Source organism: Lipophrys pholis (genome assembly GCF_963383615.2).
Source record: "Lipophrys pholis genome assembly, chromosome: 16".
Lineage (NCBI taxonomy): Eukaryota > Metazoa > Chordata > Actinopteri > Blenniiformes > Blenniidae > Lipophrys > Lipophrys pholis.
Window position 1 is genome coordinate 22,615,039 of NC_137634.1, and position 21,816 is coordinate 22,636,854.

At 43.6% G+C, this 21,816-nt stretch overlaps 3 protein-coding genes across 4 annotated transcripts in view; 1 reads left to right on the forward strand and 2 right to left on the reverse strand.

The window, feature by feature from the left end:
• Nucleotides 1–379, reverse strand: part of camk2a (calcium/calmodulin-dependent protein kinase II alpha) — a gene marked incomplete at its 5' end in the record, with an annotated part of 18,525 nt that extends 18,146 nt beyond the window's left edge. The window contains one exon of the mRNA XM_080483576.1: nt 318–379. Within this exon, the coding sequence (XP_080339702.1) occupies nt 318–379 (62 nt within the window). The remainder of the gene's footprint in view (nt 1–317) is intronic.
• A 3,928-nt stretch (nt 380–4,307) lies between these two features.
• Nucleotides 4,308–9,824, reverse strand: sra1 (steroid receptor RNA activator 1). 2 transcript variants are annotated; one of them, XM_080483579.1, is made up of 6 exons: nt 9,597–9,824; nt 6,286–6,399; nt 5,954–6,040; nt 5,721–5,869; nt 5,533–5,641; nt 4,308–5,446 (listed from the first exon to the last, which is right to left on the reverse strand). In XM_080483579.1, exons 1-6 carry the CDS (start codon nt 9,619–9,621, stop codon nt 5,154–5,156), a joined length of 777 nt encoding a protein of 258 aa, XP_080339705.1. In that variant the 5' UTR covers nt 9,622–9,824; the 3' UTR covers nt 4,308–5,153. The 2 variants fall into 2 exon arrangements, with proteins under 2 accessions (XP_080339705.1, XP_080339704.1); XM_080483578.1 differs by having other exon boundaries at nt 5,721–5,890; nt 9,597–9,796.
• Nucleotides 9,825–11,148: 1,324 nt separating this feature from the next.
• Nucleotides 11,149–20,191, forward strand: apbb3 (amyloid beta (A4) precursor protein-binding, family B, member 3). The gene is made up of 13 exons (XM_080483574.1): nt 11,149–11,296; nt 11,441–11,507; nt 14,959–15,122; nt 15,190–15,248; nt 15,320–15,368; nt 16,087–16,236; nt 16,321–16,448; nt 16,785–16,899; nt 17,846–17,927; nt 18,002–18,085; nt 18,575–18,690; nt 18,779–18,958; nt 19,037–20,191. The coding sequence occupies exons 1-13, from the start codon at nt 11,294–11,296 to the stop codon at nt 19,280–19,282; spliced, it is 1,443 nt and encodes a 480-aa protein (XP_080339700.1). The 5' UTR covers nt 11,149–11,293; the 3' UTR covers nt 19,283–20,191.
• Nucleotides 20,192–21,816: the final 1,625 nt, after the last annotated feature.

Consider the following 21,816-nt stretch of genomic DNA (forward strand, 5'->3'; position numbering starts at 1 on the left):
AAATTACAAGTCATACGTGATTATATATTGAATAAATGTAAATTTATAAGTAATTCATTCATGAAAACTATACTCATATGAATACAGATAAATCTTGAAAACTAAATATTAGAAAAGAATGTATAGAAATGTTGATAGTTTCAAAAAGTGATTCATTGAATAATGAGAGTTTGTTACTGAACTATTTCCAAAATAAACTGTGATCAATAATATATGAAAGTAAAATAATTAAATATGAATCAAAGACAAAAAAAAAAAGATTGCAGCACTTAGTAGAGCTGAGGAGGAAGAGGAGGATGAGGGGGATGAAGACTCACTTGCCCAGCTCCTCATACAGCTGATACTCTTCGGTAAAGCGAGTGCAGATGACCGTTGCCATGGTGACCCGGTGGGGCGAGGGGTCAGGGGGCTCCCGGTGGTCCTCTGAGGAGGAGGATGATGGTGGTGGTGGTGGTGGTGGTGATGAAGAAAGCCGAGAGTTGGAGCTGTGTGTGTGTGTCTGTCAGAGGAACGGAGGAGAAGAAGAAGAAGCAGCAGCAGCAGAGAGTTTGGACGAAGGAGGAAGAGGAGGAGGAGGAAGATGGAGGGAGGATGGAGAGAACAGTGAAGAAGATCTGCGACTCTTCGTTTCTCTGTCCTCATCCGAGACACTGAGAGAGAGAGAAAGAGAGAGAGAGAGAGAGAGAGAGAGAGAGAGAGAGAGAGAGAGAGAGAGAGAGAGAGAGAGAGAGAGAGAGAGAGAGAGTGCGAGAGAGACCCGCCCACCCACTGCTCCCACAGCCAATCACAGGCTGGCTCTGAGCCACACACACACACACACACACACACACACACACACACACACACACACACACACACACACACACACACACACACACACACACACACACACACACACACACACACACACACACACACACACACAGGCACCGTCTCCATGGTAACTGCATCCCCCGTCTGAGCTCAAACTCAGGAAACCATCAGCTCCAGAAACTGCAGTACTGTTAATAATAAAAATAATAATAATACTAATGTTAATATTAGTCATAGTAATGTTGCTGCTCTCTAATGATGTTGACACCAAAGTTATTTACTAATGTGAATGATGATAATCACACTATATTAATACTGTCAATGCTAAAATAAAAATATTACTAATGCCAAAGATATTATTAACAATTATGGTAATAGTTATTGTACTATTGTGAAAACTACTAATACCCATGGTAATATTATATTATTATTACCAGTGCTTCTATCACAATTCATAATAGTAATACAGTACTGGTGAAAGTAATGATTTTAACTGCTTATGTGGTAATAGTACTAATACTAATTTTAATCCAGGTAATACTAATGATAATAACATGATTTGTAAGAGTAATACTGATAGAAAGGCCCCCGGCCAGCTCAGTTGGTAGAGCATGAGACTCACAACCTCAAGGTAAGAGGGTTCATGTCCCACGCCGGGCGCCACCTTCCAGAGGGCTCTCCACCTGCAGGAAGGTTCTTAATCGGTGCAACATGACCCGGGTGACGGTGCTCAGACTGACACCCCGGATAAGAGGGAGAAGATGGATGGACGGATGGATGGATAGAATACTGATAGACATGTAAAGTAAATACATTGAAATATTTGGAATGTGTGTCGAGTGATCTTTGGATAATCATCTTTTTTGAATCAGTTTGCTTCTCTTTGTCTCTTTCTCTGTTTTTTTTACATGTTTAGGAAATAAATGAATGAATGAATGAATAAAAACAAACTACTTATACTAATGTTATTATAACTAATACTGTTTGAAATACCAATACTAATGGAATTATCACTAACTCTAATGTCAATCTTCCTTATGCTGATGTTACTATTACCAATAATGATGTTAGTTCTGTTAATATTTGTAGTCTAGAGAGACTAATAGTTAAAAAGTCACTGCATGTAGAGTGAGAGGAAAGCAGCTCGGTGCAGTAGAGTTCTTCCAGCAGTCCAAACCTCCAGCAGCTGGAATAGAAAATGTTCTAATGTGGCCTGAATGCGCCCCAAACTGTAAGATTTATTTATCAGAAAGGTTGTAAGCCCAACCTTAAAAGTAAAGAAGGTATCAGCCTCCATACCTGAAACTGGGAGCTGGTTCCACACGAGCTGAAAGCTCTACCTCCCATTCTACTTTTAGAAAACCTAGGAACCTCCAGTAAGCAGCACTCTGAGGATGAGGTGTTCTGCTGAGTAATATGGGACTGACGGCTCTTTAAGATGTGGAAACTGGTCGTTAAGAGCTTCGTATGTTCACTTTCATTTAAATTCTATTGTAGATTTCACAGGAAGCCAATGAAGAGAAGCAAATAACTGGAGTGATGTGACTCCTGTCAGAACTCCTGCTGCAGCATTGTGAATTAGCTGGAGACTTTTTAAAGATTTATTCAGACAACCTCATAATAGAGAATAACAATAGTCACCTCGGGGGCGAAACGATTCCACGGAACAATTTAATAACGCCACTCTGAGTCAAATGTTCCACATTTTAGAGACATTACAGGTGAAAAGAGGCAGTCCTGTTTAATGTGGAGTTGAAGATCAGTCCTGGGTCAAAATTAACTTCCTCACAGTGGTACTGGACATCAAAGTAATACCATCCAATGTTACTAGTAGTACTATATAGGTGCCGTACCCTGCAACGTTTTTGTTTATGCGCTTTGCTGATGTCACTTATGGCTTGTCACATGGGTGTTACCATGGTGATGGCTGATTGAATGGGTTTATATTCACCTGTGCAGCAGAGGCAGGTGTGGAGATTTAGACCATATAAACGTTCATAGATAAATAGATTTGTGTTTCATCTCCATCTCCATAGCAACGGAGGTTAATGGATATGATTCCCTACAGGAGGCATTTAGAATGTGAAACGTTTGGGTCCTAAAACAGAACCCTGTGGAACGCCACCATTAACCTGCCTCAGTTTGGTGATACGTCCCAGTCTTTGTAGTCAGATGTTATGATCAATGATATCAAATGCAGAACTGAGATCCGACAGGACAAGGACAGATTGATTGATCTGATTGGTCAGTGATTGATAGAAATAGTCTTCAGGTTTCTTCTTCTACTCTGTTCAGTCTATTTTTAGCTGTTGTTCTCCGTAGGGAAGAGCTTCTTCTCTCTGTCACTCATTTTTTCTGCTTGGCTTCCTCTTTTCCAGATTCCTCCTCCTCTTCATCCCCGGAGAGCACGATGAGGAGGAGGAGGAGGAGGAGGAGGAGGAGGAGGTGAAGAAGGACGGGAGTATTTTCCTCCATATTTGGAGCCAAGTTTCTGAACCGTTTCCTCAGATTGAGTTTGCAATGAATTATGAAGGCTTGTTTTTTTTCGGAGATCTTTAAAGATGATTCAAACTGGTTTATACTGGTTTACATGGTTTCAGCCTGTTTGACAATCATTCAAACTGGTTCGTACTGGTTCAGAACCAGTTTACACTGTGGTTTAGACATGTTAACACTGATTCAACTTGATCAACCAGTTGAATGTGGTTTAAACTAGTGTCACTCTTTCAGACTGGCTGAAGTAGACTCAGTATTGCTTTATCTTATTTCCCCAGACTTGGTTGTTGACTGGTTCAAACAGGTTTAAATGGTTTTAGAACGGTATCAAACCGGTTTGAAGTGGCCACACATGTTTAAGGCAGTATTCTATTGATTTACTGGGTTTATACAGAAGTATAGTTGGATATGTGTTCTGGCTAAAATTGGTTTGAAGGTACCGTTTACACACATGAACAGGAAATGAAAATGCATTTTTAAACAAACAGGAGGACAAACAACGGAATTTAACTGAACAGAACCTGATTTATCGGTTGAGCTTTACTCCTTTTACTTTCCCCGTCATTTTAGAGTCTGAACCTGAGGACTCTGACCCACTGTGATGCTGCCTTAGTGTGTTTACAATCTTAAAGAGTTAATCCTTCACTGACATGATGTAGGAATGAAGTCTGTACTGTGTACTTTTCACTGTATTACAGTGTGTGTGTCCTGTCCTCTGCTGCCCCCTGCTGGTTCCTTCATGGCCGTGATGGAAGGTTTGAGCCCCTCTGGACTCATTAATCCGTGTAAACTCTGTCAATCTTCCTCTATATTCTTATTCAAATTACAACCTCATTGTCATTTATTTTCAAATGTAAAACAAAACTATTAAAGTAGTATAGCCTATACTGAAAACACTTCATCTTAAGTTTTACTGAGCTCACAACTCACATTTCATCTACTCGAGCTCAACAAACAGGGCAACGAATAGATTTTTAAATGAGCAACAGGAAACGGAACTTTTTACCACATGACTTTTTATTGTCATCACATAATCCATCAGCATTCTGTTGGCTGCAGGGAAATATAAAATCCTGGCCAGGTTGTTTATTGTGAGATTAAATGTCATTGGTTCTTGATATTTCACCGTTTCTTGATGAAAAGTGGAACCGTCGTTCTTATTTAACGAAAACTTCATTCAACACGCGTCATGCGAGTGTGAAGGACGAGCTGGAGAAAGAAATTCAAATAGTAATTGTTAAATTCGATATTTGGAAATATTCAAATATTCTATTGGACTTGTGGCTTTCAACAGACCCGTGCTTCAGGCCCACGTCGAATCACTGCAGAATATAAACGTTTGAAAATATATATATATGTTTTTAGATTTCTTTGTAGCGACTCAACAGAGTTTCATGTTCAAACTCAATCGGAGTCCAAAGTCCAAGACCTGTAGTGTCCAGGGTCAGACTGTTTAGAGGGTCTTGGTTTGAGAAGTCCATCAATCCCAGTCCAAAAGTCTGTTTCACGTCTGGAGTCCAGAGACTCCCGGAGTCACAAGGCTTCTCCAGCCCCAAACCTCCAGGAGCCCCAGACCTCCAGGAGCCCCAGACCTCCAGGAGCCCGGGACCTCCAGGAGCCCTGTCCTGCACGTTCCAGATGTTTCTGTAGGTGTCGTCACAAAGCTCCTCACATGACCAGGAACAGAACCAGAACATGCATGACGGGGACCATCAGGACCAAGGAAAGAACTTCCTGATTCATGAGTCCCAGTCCAAACATCCAGACCTCCAGAGTCTGAAGATCCCCCTCCCCCCCAACCCATCACCACAGGGTTTCATCTGCAGACACAAACTGGCTTCAAATCAGGACTGGGACACAGAGTCCTGGACCGGATCCGCCGAGCCCTGGACCGGATCCGCCGAGCCCTGGACCGGATCCGCAGAGCCCTGGACCGGATCCGCAGAGTCCTGGACCGGATCCGCGGACTGTGGTTCTGGTTGATGGTGAAAAGCTTCCAGTAGTTCTGGACTCAGGTTTCGAGTCTCAGCGATCAGTCGTTTGACGCCGACCATCCATTGGCTGACTTCGGTCACATGATCGACCATCAGGGAGCGATGGAGCTCGTCAGCCGAGTCCCAGCGACCCGCCTGCAGCTCTGAGACAGATGGGTGAGACAGAGGAGAGCAGTGAGACAGGAGGACAGGTAAGACAATGCAACAGATGCACAGTGAGACAGATTACCGAGAGCGAGGGCGTCCATTCGTCTCTGCACAGGCAGGCTGAGTCTCCCCGCCCTCCAGCTGTCCTCCAGGAGGCGGAGCCTCTTGTCCACGTCGTTGCACACCTGCTCCTGTGGAGATGTGAGAGGCGGGTCAGTGGCTGCGGAGCAATGGCGCCCCCTGCTGCTGCTGTGGAGGGTTCACACTCACTCTGACCGACTGCCTGCAGGCGGCCAGCGCTCCCTTCAGGACTGACACCACCGCCTCCACGTCAGGCTGGCCCTCTGATTGGCCGCTGTCCGGTTCTCGCTGTCCCATCTTTGGGTGAGGAGGGGGCGTGGCCACAGGGGTGGGCGGAGCTGGGAGGAGGTCAGGATGCACTGTGATGACATATTCACTGTGTCAGTCATTAAAAACACACATGCAGATACTGTGCTGCTCACCTGGCTGCAGAGGAGGCGGGGCCATGCCGCATGGGGGCGGGGCCAGTGGGTTGGAGGAGGGAGGAACTGTGGGGGGGACTGAAGCACCTGCAGACCAATCAAAAACAGGCTGAAGGCTGTAGAATTCAATCAAGTCTTTACCATTCTGACATTTCAAAAATTGTGTTCCAATTTTTGTGTATTTTATTCATTTTCTCCTTTTAAACTCATATTTGTGGTTTTTATTGTCTTATAGTTACTGTGTCTTGCGCATCATCGTCTTTAATCCCTCTTGTTTTGTGGTTTATTAGTTGTCGGTGTCAGGACAGCGTCTCTCTCAGGCGTGGTTGTACCTGCTGTTGTTGGCGGAGCTGCTCTCTTGTTCAGGAGGTTCCTGGGGGGTCCGCGGGCCCTCTGCAGGTCGTAGGAGAACTGAGGGGGGTCATTCCAGCCTCGGTCCTGGTTACCTTGGGATCACAAACAGTTTACACTCTAATAAGACTTTCAAAGTTAAATGGTTGACTAACTTAATTAAGGAAGAAGACAACTGCTGGAATATGTTTCCTAAAATCATCTTTATCCCGATTGGAGGTCTGAAGTTTTTGCTAAAATGTGATTATTTGACTGAAAAGTTGCCTGTGAGTTTAGCAAACTTTCATAAGCAAGCTCTGCTGGCCTGGAAAATGATACAGAAGCACAATTTTTTACCTACTGCTCGTTACATATGGAATAATAAGAGTATCTAGTATAAAAAGTTTATTTCGTCTAACAAAAACTGTGTAGATAATAGGGCTGAACGGTTTTGGAAAATAATCTAATTGCAATTTTTTTCCTCAATATTGTGATTTAATATGCGATTATCTTTTCAAGGTCCTCTTCTCATGTACTTTTCAACAAACAAGCAATAAATCAATGTATTATAATAAACAATATCAGATTCATTATACATAAATTGTTCTTTCTTATAGGCTAGGTTTATGTTAAGAGAAAGTCAAATGAAGCATGTATTAATAGGAAAGACAGTTTATTTATCTTTACTTCAATTACAGTTGTAAACTTACTAAATACTGTGACTTGCAGTCTTGTAAGCGTTCATCACAACAAGCCAACCACTTCTCCATTGTGCTGATCAAAGCAGTAAACCCAGGCTTGGTCACTATACGAATGCAGGGCTGGACATTAAGGATTTTGAGCAGTTTGCTCATCTACACTGCAGTAGGGAAGCACCGGTACACGTGTTTTCACTTCCGATCTGATCCCGATACTTAAATTTGTATATCTGCCGATACGATTCTGATAGCAGATCTCTGTTTGCTTTAATATTATTATTAATTATTATTATTATTATTATTATCATTACTGTTGACTTTATATGAGGCTGTAATAAACTCCTCTCTACAGTAAAGTATGAATTGTACTAATGTATACATGTATTCTCTCAAAAGACAACTTGAGGTTAGTGTAAGGTCAGAAAATGAAGCAGTACAAACTATTTTTGTTCCATTTGGACAATGTGGGGGTCTGTGTGACGTCATCACCTCATAATAAACTAGTTCTATCTTTAGAACCTCAGTATCACTTTATTAATCCCTGAGGAAATGATTTAGCAACGCAGCACAAACAGAATGTTTCCAGCTCGAACAACACGAATGATTGGGACTATTTTCAGGGAGTTTAGCGCGGAGTAGGACGCAGCTTCTTGGAGGTGTGAATCGACTGCTCCAGCGGGGGGGCTGCTGTTCATTGTTTTGATGCCGCGGTCAGCGCCGTTCTCCTCGGCGAGCTGGAGTTTTAAAACGGTGACGTCTGGTGACAAAGCAACCGCCTCGCTGTACAACGGCTTTGCTAACATCCACGTTGCCGCGTTGCTTTGTGGTGTTTTCAGTGTAAAATCCGTCCAAACAGCAACATGTTGTCATGAACAGTAGGATAGCACAGTGCTACTTCCCTCGCTTGCTCGCTGACTGCAAACTGTGGAATGGATTTCCTGACTCATTCCTCCTCGTCTCATTGAGACCCGCCTCCCTTCAGGAAATCCAGTCCACAGTTTGCAGCCAGCGAGCAGAGCAGCAGCAGGGAAACACTGTGGAGTCATTTTAGTAACAGTGAAGCAGACGAGGCTTCATGGATCAGAAATCTTCGCAGGTTGGATCGGAAATTTTTCCGATCCGTGAATTACGTTGATATCGGAAACAAGTAAAACAACTTATGCAGTAAGTGCTGAGGGACAGTTATTGAAGTATGATGAATTTTTCTCTCATTTCAGTTTTCCTGTTAAGCCAAAAGAGAATGCAGTGGTCTTAGATGCTATACCGAGGATCCACTGCATTCTCTTCCTAGGATCTATGAATGAAACACACATGACTGATCCTTTTGGTATTAATGATTCCTTGGAGAAATTGATATTGCCAAGCATAACTGCTCCAAAAAATACACAAGAAATCTCATGCTAAATGGCACTGTAACCTCAGCAAATTTCTTTAGGACCCTCTATACTAGGAAATTGAATGGAAGAAAATGTGTTGATTGGGGATACATTTTGTCTTATTAATGAAGTTGAAGAGGTATATTATTAAATATTACACCAAATATACTCAGTAAAGCAAACTTTAGAGATTTAAATTGTATATTGAATACTCCTCTTCCTTCTGTGGAATGGAACCTGAAACAATCCATCATTTGTTTTTGTTGTTCAACTGCTCTGATTTTTAGGTAAATTCCATATCCACGAGAAGAAATGGTCAAACACCAAAATCGACTTTGAACACGATTGTCATGAGCTGATACGATATGGCAGCTAAATTCATGTACTTCAAAATAAGAAACCAATGAAAACAGACTATTTTGGTTACATTTCAACTGTAAGCAAGTGTGTGTGTTTTTCTTTTTATTTAATCAATATTTTATATTATTATTGGTATACCCCTGGCATGCTCAATAATGTTGTTAATATGATATTTAATTTAAAAAAGTGAAAACAATTTTTACTCTCCAATATGAAACGTCTGGTAGGTCTTTCTTTACAAGCTACAGCTGGTGACATTAATTGATATTGTTTTAATGTCACCTACAAATTCTGAGATAATATGTTCTTTGAATATCATAATCAAAATTACGAAAACCATCACGATTAACTAGATACAGAAAAAAAAATTCAGATCATCAATAAATCCAAGTTTTGCGTCACCTCAATGCTAATATGTAGCCACCAGTTAGCGCTGAGATTATTCTTACTGTTAAATTTAAAGTACACACAATTAAAATCTAATCTTTCCAGAAACAAAGCATGGCCCTGACCCTTAGTTCTCATGCTGCGGCCCCTCTGCAGCTCTCTAGCGCCCCTCACAGGTGACCATCCCCGCATGTTGCGAACCATTCAGTGGATGTGACGTCACTGTGTGTCACGTCAACACAATAACATGGCTGCTGTTTGTCTTGCAGGAAACGAACTAAAACTCATTAACTGCCTAAATTATGACAGATTGATAAGTCACATTGAAGCCGAATGAACAACTATACTAAATTACATCGAGGAGTCATTTTACCATCTTATAAACGGAACTGATTAATGCCCGGTACTCTGCTTAGATTTAACTTTGACGTTATTTGAATGGAGTTCATGGCCGGACGTGGCGCTTATTAGCAGTTAGCTGCTGTCACTCACCGGGTTTCACGTACAGCTCCTCCATTTCGGGTCCAACAGCAGCAGTTTCAGCCTCAGCCGGTAAAGCTAAGCTGACGGCTAAAGGTCGCTACTCGGCTTAAGGAGCAGGCTGAAATCACTGACTGATGTTATTGAAGGAAACTGCTGAGGAAACGCTTGAGCCTATGCGTGTTGTTCAGCTTAAAGAGCGAAGTGACGTCAACGCGCACGACGTCATGACGTCAGCACCTGGGAACGAAAAAGAAGAAGAGTGATCAAATTCAGACTGAAGACGTCTCTATTTTTAATTGGCTGTAGGTTGATCTGGTTTATTATTTTCTGAGGCTACCTTCAAAAGAGAACGCCAACTTCACTGAACAAACTTTATTAAAATTCAAATTTTCCTTGTTCTCTTATTAAGGATGGCAAGCTGATGTATCTTTAATTAAAATTAAAATTTTAAGTGAAGTTTTACTATAAAAAAAACTTAACATTGAACTTTCCCACATTTTTCTTGATTTCATTCTTTTTTTTCCTTGTGGATTTGTTTCCACTTGAAAACTGTGTGATTATCTTTAAAAACAACTTTAAGTCTGCACATCATTGTTTTTTAGGTCTTTATGAGACAAACAAGTGAGTTTTGGTTTGATCTCTCTATCACATTCATGCGGGCTGTGATGGCTGTTTTAGTGTTACTAGGTGGCGCTGGAGAGCAGATTTGAACATTTTCTTACATATTTCTTCAGTCTTGAGCCAAATTTGGTGGGTTTTTGAGCATGTTTAGGGGGTCAAATTCAGGCCCAATGGCATGTAAGTATAATGATAATATCCATCCATTTTCTCCCACTTATTCTTTTTCGGGTCGCAGGTGTGGCAGTCTGAGCACCATCACCCAGATCTCATTGCACCAATTAAGAACCTTTCCTGCAGGTGGTGAGCCCACGGGACATGGGACACAAACCCACTACCTAGAGCTCATGAGTCTCATGCTCTACCAACTGAGCTCGCCGGGGACACATGACAATAATAAAAAGAAAACATTACAAATACAATAGGATCCTGGCCTTCCGGGCTCGGTCCCGAATAAAGATTCTGTCAATAATGTGTGAATGCGTTCAACATCAGCAACTTTTGTACAACTTCAAGTACAAACTCACTTTTGAATTTTTACAGCTGTGACATCAAATCTCCTCAATCTTTGCAGTTCAGCATCTTCAGTCCCCGTGTAAAGGGTCCAGTGAGGCGTTGTGGGACTACAAAGTGTGTCTGGAAGACAGTTTGGATGAAACTCCAGTTGAAGTGGACGAATAATCTGGCAGACAACAAACCTCCACATGACCTCCACTCACATGGAAGTCAGAATGTGTCCAATAGAAACAGAGAAACACTAGAGGACATCAGAACCGTCCATGCCAGTTTGTGCCCTGTTACCTTTAAGGAGGACCAGAGGACTCCCAGTCTTCCTGATCTGTTCTCTCACTTCTTTCAGCGTGCTCAAAACGATTCTGTGTGTGGACATTTTTTGGAGTGAAGAGCGAGCGAGGCGGAGAGGGAGGGGAGTGATGAGATCAGCAGGAGGAGGAGACAAACAGCATCCTTCATCAGGCAGAGAGGAGAGGAGGAGAGGAGGAGAGGAACCATCCGGACACGAATAAAAGAAAGACACAAAGAAGAAGAAGAAGAAGAAGAAGACAAAGAAGAAGAAGAAGAGGCGACTGATGGTGTGTGAGAGACAGACGAGAGACAACCACACACAAAGCGAGAGGAGGCTGTAACGTCCACAGGGCCTGAACCTGTGTGTGTGTGTGTGTGTGTGTGTGTGTGTGTGTGTGTGTGTGTGTGTGTGTGTGTGTGTGTGAGATCAGCTGTTGGAGGGCGGAGCCATGATGGGGAAGGATTACATGTTGGCTATCATTATAGTCAACTATGATGGTAAGAAACACACACACACACACACACACACACACACACACACACACACACACACACACACACACACACACACACACACACACACACACACACACACACACACACACACACACACACACACACACACAGAGTGTTTCCAGTTGTTTGCGTGTTGTGTGTTTGCTACTGGCAGCTGGGACACGTTCGCATGTTTGACCTCGATTCTTCACACAGAACTGAAAGGGTCTGTTAGCGTAATGTTAAAAACCTTTTATCGTTTCTTCATCTTTCGTGTTTTCTTTGAGGAATGAATTGAAACCCGTTTAACAAGTAGGAATGATTTCATTTACGTTTGCATTAACGATACAATGGAAGGCTCCGTTTGCACAAGTGAAAACGTAGAAAACTTTTGTTGTGTTTTGGGCGTCTGTTGACACGACAACGGTGCCTAGAGCCACTGAAAAAGCAACCTTTTGAAAGCAGCTCTCAAGGTGGAACTTTTTGAAAATGGACCGACTCCATCTTCATGTAACAGGGGAAAAAATGCAACTTTTCTGAACTGCAGGTACTTCACATGCACACCACGGCCATAATAATGGTGCTTCTGCACATGCTCAGTAGATGGACAATAACAACAATGTTTTCCTCCAGAGTGTCGTGACTCCTCGTCAACATTATAGTTTTTATAGTCGATAGTCACCATAATAACAATCCAAATTCATCATCTGTCCATACGGATGTCCATGCGCTCCCATTGTTAATGTTTATATTGTGGTGTTCTTTGTTGTGTGTGGTTTCAGTACAAAAACAACCAGAGGCTCCAAGTCGTGGCCCGGCGTGCTAAACTACATAGCTTCAGCCTTTGTGTCATTTCCGTGCAAACTGACGTCATTTTCAAAACATTGCCTTCTCAAATATGCAAAAATAGAATCTTCACTTTAAACATTGTTTTGTACGCGGGCCATAACATCACTGTAGTTATTCTGTTAACCTGAAACTACGACTGCACCTGAGTTAACATCACGTTAATCATGTAAAAAATAAACAATGGCTCGATAATAATCAATGTCTACATCCTGTTTCTTTCCCTGGTTTGAGCATTAAGCTGTAAGGATGAGAACAGTGACTTCAGAGCATTAGCTTTAAGTTAATGTTAGGAGGTCTCAACATACATCCTGTTAGCATTCGGAACCTTTTCAATAACGTTTCCATATCAGTGAGTATATTGGCACTTCATGAATTACAATCTACAGTAATCACAATTCAAACACTTACATCTGTTGTTTTCAATGTGTAGTTTTTAAGACTTTAGAGACTTACTGTGTTTTATATCAGAATTAAAAATCGGATGTTGTGACAAGCCTGCTCTGTTTTTTAATTTTGGAAAAAAGAATCAATGAATGTGATGCTGGATATTGATCCACTTCCTGTTCCACTTTGTGAATCACATGACTCAGCATTTTCTCACTCAGCCTCATTCATTATTCACTTTCTGTTCAGCTTCTCTTACACGTTTACTGTATTTCCCTCATTTATGTCTGACAGGTGAACTGTATTTCATTCAGCTCGGTCTGACACAGTCGGTGCGTCCCAATAGTCCCTCCTATCTCCTTTCCTATCCACTTTTCCTTAACCTCCAGAAGTGTTTAAGTGGCGGCCATGAAAAGGAACGTTCAAATTCTCTACAAGCGAAGGAAAGGAGGCTCAATGCTTCCTTTAGAACCTCCTTTAGCCGAGGAAACACTGATGCATCCTTTACCAAAGGAGACCAGATCATGCTGCCCCACAATTCCTTGCGGCGACAACATTTAAGGGACCCGCTCATCTGAGCGTTCAGGCAAACTCACGATGACTGAAAAGAAAGTTACCAAAGCAATAATCTGCCTTGAACAACTTTAAATAATCTAAAACTATATCCCAACTATGAATGTAATGTGGATGTTGCAAAATGGAGTAAAGTAAACTTCTTGTGCAGTTTGATTGGTTATTTATCCACCAGGCAGCCTCTTTTCCTTTGATTTCAATTCAAACTTTGTGATATTTGAGATTATATCAGTGGTTAGATTCCCAGGGGAAAGTGGTAGAAATGCATTTTGTAGTCCATTTTCGAAAATTTGTATTTTATTTTTTTTTACCACGGGTCACGTCAATAACCTTTACCACCGTCAGATTATTACGTCACCTAGTGGAAGAACGGTTGGATTGTCAAATCAACATGATTGCCTTTTCCTTACTCTTTTAGAAAGTCTCCTAGCACCTTTCCTTAACCCTGTGACGCCATCCACGGGTTTTCGGAAAAGTGGATAGGAAAAGAGACAGGAGGGTCTATTCGGAAGCACCCAGTGTTTCCCTCCGTCCTGTTTGACAGGTCGAACTCAGTGTTTATCTCAGTTTTGTCTGACAGGATCAATCTGCGTTCCCTCAGCTGTGTCTGACATTAGGAACTCAATGTTTACCTCAACTCTGACAAGAGCAGTCTGTGTTCCCTCAGTACTGTCTGACAGGATCACTTCGCATTTCCATCAGCTCTGTCCTATAGAATGGTTGACAGGATGAACGTAGTGTTTCCCTCTGCTCTGTCTGACAGGATGCATGTAGTTCTGTGACTGTCCATCAGGGCTTGTTTTTCATGAATGTTTGTACTGTTTAACACGCTGAACATCACAGTGGGTCCACTCCCTGGTTGTGTAGTTTGACCGGCAACACACACTCACCTGGGTCAAGGTCAACAAGAGCAGAAACATCCTTCATCAGGACGAAGGTACAAGCAGATGGTGGAGTCCCTGGGTCATCCAATCTGATGCACAACACACACACACACACACACACACACACACACACACACACACACACACACACACACACACACACACACACACACACACACACACACACACACACAGAGAGAGCTGTGTCAATGTGTTGTTGTGACTCATTTGTGTGAGTCAGCAGGTTAAAGTCACCTTCAGCTGCAGTGAGATACTGCTGAGTCATGTCCATCAGCAGCATCTCACCTTTCATTTGTCTGAGTAGCATCAACCAATTAGCCCATCCAGTCATCCTGCAGGAGCTGCTGGGAGCTTTGAGGCGACATCAGGAAGTGGAAGTGTTTTGCAGTGTTTGCCTCAGTGGTTTTTATCATTGGAGAAAACAAGGCCGTCCTGCACCTACTTGCTCCAATATGCTCCTTCTTCCTCTTTATACCTTTTGCTGAAAAGCTGTGAGGCTTTAAAAAAACGTTCCAAATAAAATAAATCAAGAAAACATTCATGTGAAAACCATGCGCCAGATGTTTGTCTCCCTCTAGTGGTGTGAGTTTTGAGGACAGCAGCAATGTGGGGGAGGCAGGAGGGTAAGAGAGGGACACAGTCTATGTGAGGGTGGAGGACTTTAACTCAGGGGATCCATGTTCGATCCCCAGTGACACCAACTGGAAAGTTGTGTGAGTGTGTGTCTCTTTTTGTCTCTGCAGACAACATCTGGACTGATCAGAACCTGCTCCTGGACCCGGACCTTCCGTCAGGCTGGAGAACCATCAAAGACTCTACAGGAACCTACTACTGGCATGTTCCCACCGGCACCACCCAGTGGCAACACCCGAGGACCACAGGGGCAACTCCAGCACTGGAAACACCGGTGAGGACGGATGGACAAATGGACAGACGGACAGACTTATGTAGATTTCTTATGTATGGTGTCTCAGCAGGAGGAGTCGGGATCTCAGAGTACCGACCAGCCATCTGGCGCTCCACCTGAGAACAGGTAACACCGCCCAGGTCAAAGGTCACAGCTCTCTATGCAGCACTTCATTCATTCACAGTTTGTTCTTTCAGAGCATCCTGGCACCAAGAATACCTCAGCAACCAAGACCCCGACACCAAGGTCAGACGAGAACAATCACAACCGCATGAACAACTGAAACATCAATAACCACAGCAACCTCAACAACAACGACCTTGACCAAAGCCACCACCACACCAATAATGATATCAACATCAACAATGACAGCAACAACCACATGAGACCATCATCAACAGCATTGACACTAAGAACCACAACAACAACAACCACTATCCCAATAAACCATGCCAACATGAACCAGCAATATCAACGATGATAACAACCACCACCACATGATTAACAACCACATCAGAACATCATGAACAGCATCATCAAGTACAACCACAGCAACAACCACCGACAACAACAACCACCATCACAATAAACACCACAACCACAACCACATGACATCATCATCAACATTATCATCACTAGCAAAACCAACAGCCAAAACAACAACAACAACAACTGCCAGTGAGAAAGTGTTGATGTTGATGAGAGTCAGAACAACGAGGTGAAATCGGAGCTTCAGGATTTATTCTGTTGATTTAATCTGCTTTAATCTCTCTCTTTGATCTAATCTGACTTAATCTGTCTGTCTGTGGCCTCCTTTCTCCCGCTCTCCCCGTCTGTCCCCATATGTTTGTCTCCGCCCTCTTGTCCCATTCTCCATCCGCCCGTCCTTGTCTCCTCCTGCCTGTCTCTGTCTCCGCCCTCTTGTCCCATTCTCCATCCGCCCGTCCTTGTCTCCGTCCTGCAGTGCTTTGCAGTGCGCTCTCTGGGCTGGCTCCAGGTGGAGGAGGAGGATCTGTCTCCTGGTCGCAGCAGCCTTGCCGTCAGTAATGTGATTCAGCAGCTGTCTCACTGCAGCAGCCCGGAGCAGAGAGAGCGACAGGGCGCCTGGGGCGAGGTGAGACACCTAGAGCGCCCCCCAGAGGTCAAACATCCACACTACACCTGCAACACCTGAGACCTGTGTTCTGTCTATCTGCAGGGGCGGGAGATGATGCTGGTACTGAAGAAGGACACTCTGTCCCTATTAGACCCTTTGGACCACACACCCCTGCACTGTCAGCCAATCATCAACATCCGTGTGTGGGGGGTGGGGTGCAACAACGGCAGGTGAACCAATAGGAGTGCAGCCAGTGGAATGACATTAATGTTTCCCTCCGCTTTCAGTCTTTATGCTAAGCTAGGCTGAAACTCACCCCTGCACGCTGAGATGCTCAAATCACCTTTATTTGCTCACCTATCCGCTCCACTAACGCTGTCACTCTCTCTGTTTCTTTGCCACGCCCCTTCCCTGCTCCCCCCCTCCCTCCCCACACACACTCACCCGGGCAGGGACAGGTAAATAGCTTCACCTTTATACTGCGAGCTGTCAAGACGACGAACTGTCACTGAACGTCTCACCTGAAACTGTGTGTGTGTGTCTGTTTGTGTTGGTGGTGCGTTCAGGGACTTTGCCTTCGTCGCGGGTGATAAGGACAGCTGTGTGTTGAAGTGTCACGTGTTTCGCTGTGACGCTCCGGCTAAAGCCATCGCGTCGGCGCTTCACCAGATGTGCTCCAAGGTCAGAGACTCCAGCTCAGTTTTCACTCACCTCCCTCGGATATGGAGCAGCAGGAACCAACCCACCTCCTCCAGTTCAGGTGTCTGTCTCCCCCTGGTGGTGGGAGGTATTATGACAGCAGCATGTCTGAGTGAGGGGGCAGAGTTTAGTAACAAACAGAAATACTACAATGCACAGTATTAGCACAGCAACTATTCACCCCCTCCTCCTTTTTTTTTAAAGCAGTTTCTTCTTCAAACTTCAAAAATACAAGAAAATTACTTCCTACATTTTTCCTACACTTCCAGCCATTTCTAATGCTGAAACTAACATCTTTTCCTATAGCTTATCTAATAGTTATAGCATTTTAAATATACACATTACATTTTGACATCTGAAAGAGAAAGTTTCCAATTCCTGAATAAAAGTAAAAAGTTTTTACTTCAATGATAATTGAAATAAACAAAAAAAAACCTAAAACATTCCTTGTAAAAACAAAAATGTGAAATTAATTGAATAAATGTTTCAGGGAGAGCTGAAGAGACAGATTATTTGTGAATAATTGTACTTTTATTTATTAACTAAGATTTATACAAGTATAATTATTTGGGAATAATTATACTTTTATTTATTAACTAAGATTTATACCTTACACTTTTGGTCTTGTGATTCCCCTCAATGAGCAATGTGTTTATGGTTTCCATGACAACCCATTAAAGAAATTTTGTTTTCCCTAACTATCAAAGAACAATATATTCATGGATTCCATAGCGACCAAAATTGATCGCTGGTACGGTCTCCATGGCCAACCAGTGGCTGGGTGATATGCTTGCAGATCGCATGACAACAGAGCCCTGGGTGCTGACTGGCAGGTGTAGTTGTGTCGTGCAGCTTCATATCGATGATGTTCTTTGGAATAAAACTTGCACCATTTGTCGTGGTGATGACATCTCTGTTTCTGATTCAGATGATGTCGGAGAAGACGCTGATGAGGCCGACACGTTCGCTCACCATGGAGAGCATCTCACCTGAAGACCTTCCCAGACAAGGTGACCGCAGCTCCCCACGCCTCCTGCTCTCTGATTGGTTCAGCCCTGAACGCCTGTTTGTTTGTTTTTTGCAGTGGAGTTCTTGGACGCGGTGCGGCAGCAGGTGCAGAAGTTTGAGGTTCAATATATTGGAAACCTGCCGGTGTCCAGAGCCATGGGTGAGACACAAACGCACCTGAAGGCACCACGGCCTCCACCGGACTGCTTACACATCATGATGTCTGTTTACATGGAAACTTCAGAAATGTTGAAAACAATGTTGTTTCCACGCCAGGTCACTAGTGGGTGCTGGAGGGAAGAGCACACACCACATACATTTTTAAGAATGCATGCTTCTTTTGCATGTGTAGAAGGATTTGCTACGGCTGCAATGTGCATTTGCAGTATCAATGTTTCAGAAAACTTTTCCCCATTTAAATGGACATGGAGTATTTTCAAAACATTGCATTTCTCGAGGCGAACACTGACACTAACACAATGATAGTTTTCCGTTTTCACTTGAAAGCATTGGTGTGTGAACAGGACCTCAATTTAAGTTTCATCATTTACATATTATCATTTTGTCCCATTGAAGTTGTTTTGCACTTTTCACATCATCAACCTACTCTGCGCCCCCTGGTGTTGACTTCAGGTGTTGTGTACTGCAGGTATGGAGGTGTTGAATCGGGCCATAGAAAGCATCATGAACTCTACGGACCGGGACGACTGGGAGCCAACGGTGATCCACATCACCGATACTGTTCTGTCTCTGTGGAGGGGGCAAGTAGGTGGCGCCTTGCTAAGGGGGGAGGGGGGGTTGGTCCACTCCCTCCACCCCTCTGTCTCTAACCCGTCCTGTCTGCCCCCTGCAGGACGGGGATGAGCCGCTATGGGAGTGTCAGGTGCGTTTCCTCACCTTCCTGGGCGTCGGCCATGACAGTCATACCTTTGCTGTGATCATGGACGGCGGCACGCAGCAGTTCGAGTGTCATGTGTTCTGGTGCGAACCCGATGCAGGAATGCTGTCAGAGGCTGTGCAGGCGGCCTGCATGGTGAGGAAAACAAGCGCACCTCCAATCAGATCCTCCTCTGTTGCTGACTGGTTTCTAACGCTCGTCTCCTCCAATCAGGTTCAGTATCAGAAGTGTCTGGTGGCTCAGACTCCTCCTCCGAGGTCCAAATCGTGGCGTGCGAACCCGTCGAAGGTGAAACGGGCCAACTCGATGGACAGCGCTGCATTCCCTCCCTTCACATCCCATCACCATGGCAACGGTGGCGGCAGTTCCACCATGAAGGGTAACAGCACCGGCGTGAGGAAGGGGATGATGGCTTTCTTTGAAACTTTCCGCAACAAACAGGCTGCCACCTCCTCATAATGGGGGTGGGACCACCAGAGTGCGCCGGTAGAGGGGGGAGACGCCGGCACCTGATTGGCTGAACTCTGCGCACACGCAGCTTCTGGTGGTCCTAGCGGTCGACTGATGTCACCAGCAACAGCGGAGACCCGACGCTCACTGGGGGGCGGGAACACACCTGGACTCATAGTAATGGTAGACGAGGTGGCGGTCCAGTGATTGGACCAGAGTAGGGAAGACTTCCACCACAGAAGAAGAAGAGCAATGAGTCGGAGCCTCCTCAGTGACCCGTCAGCCGCAGACGATCAACCCACCACCAACATCGGAATGAGTTCATGGCAAAGAGTCAAAGACTAGCCCCGAAAAAAGTATTTTAACTAAACGTAGAGAATAGCGTAGAGCAGAAATGCATCTTTAAATGCTAACGTTAGCATCGGGTATGTAACCTGTAAGTCCGCTTCAAGCTTCCTGTTTCGTTTTAAAGCTGCAGTGAACCGCCGGGGTTGGGAGAATCAATAACTCCTGGAAGAACCAGCATCTGAATGTGAGTGGTTACCATGGTTACCAGGATGACCATGGATACCACGATTACGACTGCAGCTCGTAAAGGCCAGAAACTCTTATACATTTTAAAGAATTTTATCGTAGCAAGCGTGGCGGTTTGCATGTAAGACGGGCAAGAGCATCGTAGCACGTTAGCACGTTGGCTTTACCGAATGCACAGCTGCAGGCCCCGCCCACAGAGTGCCGCTGCGCCCCGATTGGTCGAGTCCGTGGTGGGTCTAATGTCAGGAGGGAATAAAAAAGGCGGAGAGTTGTTTACCTGCAGTGAAAGCTTTGGCACAAAACAAACCGATGATGTCATGTATAAACAAATAAAAATAAACAAATAAACATCCTGTTTTCTTGTGGTCCTGAAGCTACTTTCACAAATTTTCTTGTTTTTATTTCACTTATTCTTTCCTTTGACATTGAGTTCTTTTGAATTTATTTGAAACTGATTTTGCTCCCTTTGTGTTGTTCTGTAATTTGATTTGTCCTTTTTAAAAGAAAAAATATTGTTGAATAGTTGGGCTGCGATTGGTTTGTAAATTTTCCTTTTGTTTTGTTGACAGAAAGAAAGTAGAAAATATTACAAATAAAATAAATAAAACACTTTTAAAAAGTACAAAGACAACAAAATTTGTAAGTTATCTAAAAAAAAAGATCCTTCAAAATGTACATTTAAACATTTAATCCTGTGTTTGTGTGTGGGTGCGTGTGTCGGTCTATTGACTGTGTGAACAGGTGACAACAAAACACATACCTGGGGGTGTCTGTGGGGGGGGGGGGGGCGGGGTGTTACCATGGTTACTACTGGAAGGGGGCTTCCTGGTGACGTCAACAACACTGAATTCGATCACAGAGGAGTTTGACTGAATGAAAGGTTTCTCTCACTTTAAGATAAAGTTCGATTTTGCAAAGTGTTGCAGGAAGAGGAGGAGGGGGAAAGAGAGGCGAGGGGAGGAGAAGGGGGGGGGGGGGGTGCTCCTCCTTTGCTCCTCCTGCTAGTGTTCAGTCTGTGAGGAGCTCTTCAAGCGTCAAGCTGCTGGTAAGTCCTGTTTAAAAATTCCCCCAAAAAACGAATAGATAAAACAACAAAAATGTGTGCATTTTTTTTGCTTTAAATTTTAAAATGTGTGACGTTTGTTTCTGTTCAAACTTCTGAGGATCACTCTGGACTGACTTACAGTTCATTGTAGGTCAGCAGGATGCTGTTTACCTTTGTTTACACTTTAAGCAGGTTATTTACTGCTCACATGTCAACTCGTTTACTTTATTCGGAAGGTTTCATTTTTAAAAAAAGTTTCCAAAATTCTTTTTTTCTCCAAACAGAGAACACAAACTGCACGAGACAACAACAGGAGGTTTGTGAGGGCGGTGACATCACGCAGAGCAGCCAATTAGATTAGAGCAGGAATGAAGCAGCTGATGAGGAGACACATTCACAAAGCATCCAAACTGTGAATAATCTGCAGTGTGTCAGACTGGATCCAGTAAGAAAACTGGAAGAAAATTGAAAAACGGACAAAAACAAAACATAAAAATCCCTTTCAGAAAATGAAAATGTTGTAATTTAAAGTTACACTTTTTTATTGGGGGTCTAATCTGAACAGTTTTGATTGGGGTGTCTCTGGTTTTTTAGAGTTGCTCATGATTTACGCAACGATTGAAAGCGCATTGTTTGGGAAAAGATTCACGTTTACACGGCAACGTTTTCAAAATTACTTCTGTTTACTTGGAAACGGCAGAGATGCTGAAAACGGTGTAGTTAGCTTGTCAGGCCACTAGTGGGTGCTGTTTGTTGTTTTTGAAATGAAACCTCATGCGCTGACAGCAGAGAACAACACGCTATAAACATTAATTCAACATTTCAAAAAGTTGCATTTTCACTTGAAAACGCCTCAGTGTGTGGAGTTTAAGCTCTCTGACATTTTGTGTTCACGTTCAGATTTTCTCTGCGAGTTTCACTGACCCTCCAGATGAGCTCCGACCCTCCTCCTCTTCATCTCTAT

Coding starts and splice junctions, on each gene's coding strand:
- sra1 (XM_080483578.1), bottom strand. CDS start 9,621: ATGGAGGAGCTGTACGTGAAACCCG. Junction 6,400..9,596: donor GGAGCTGTACGTGAAACCCG/GTGAGTGACAGC, acceptor TGTGATCCCAAG/GTAACCAGGACCGAGGCTGG. Junction 5,891..5,953: donor CCCGCCTCCTCTGCAGCCAG/GTGAGCAGCACA, acceptor ATGTCATCACAG/TGCATCCTGACCTCCTCCCA.
- apbb3 (XM_080483574.1), top strand. Junction 16,449..16,784: donor GTGGGGTGCAACAACGGCAG/GTGAACCAATAG, acceptor TGGTGCGTTCAG/GGACTTTGCCTTCGTCGCGG. Junction 16,900..17,845: donor TTCACCAGATGTGCTCCAAG/GTCAGAGACTCC, acceptor TTTCTGATTCAG/ATGATGTCGGAGAAGACGCT.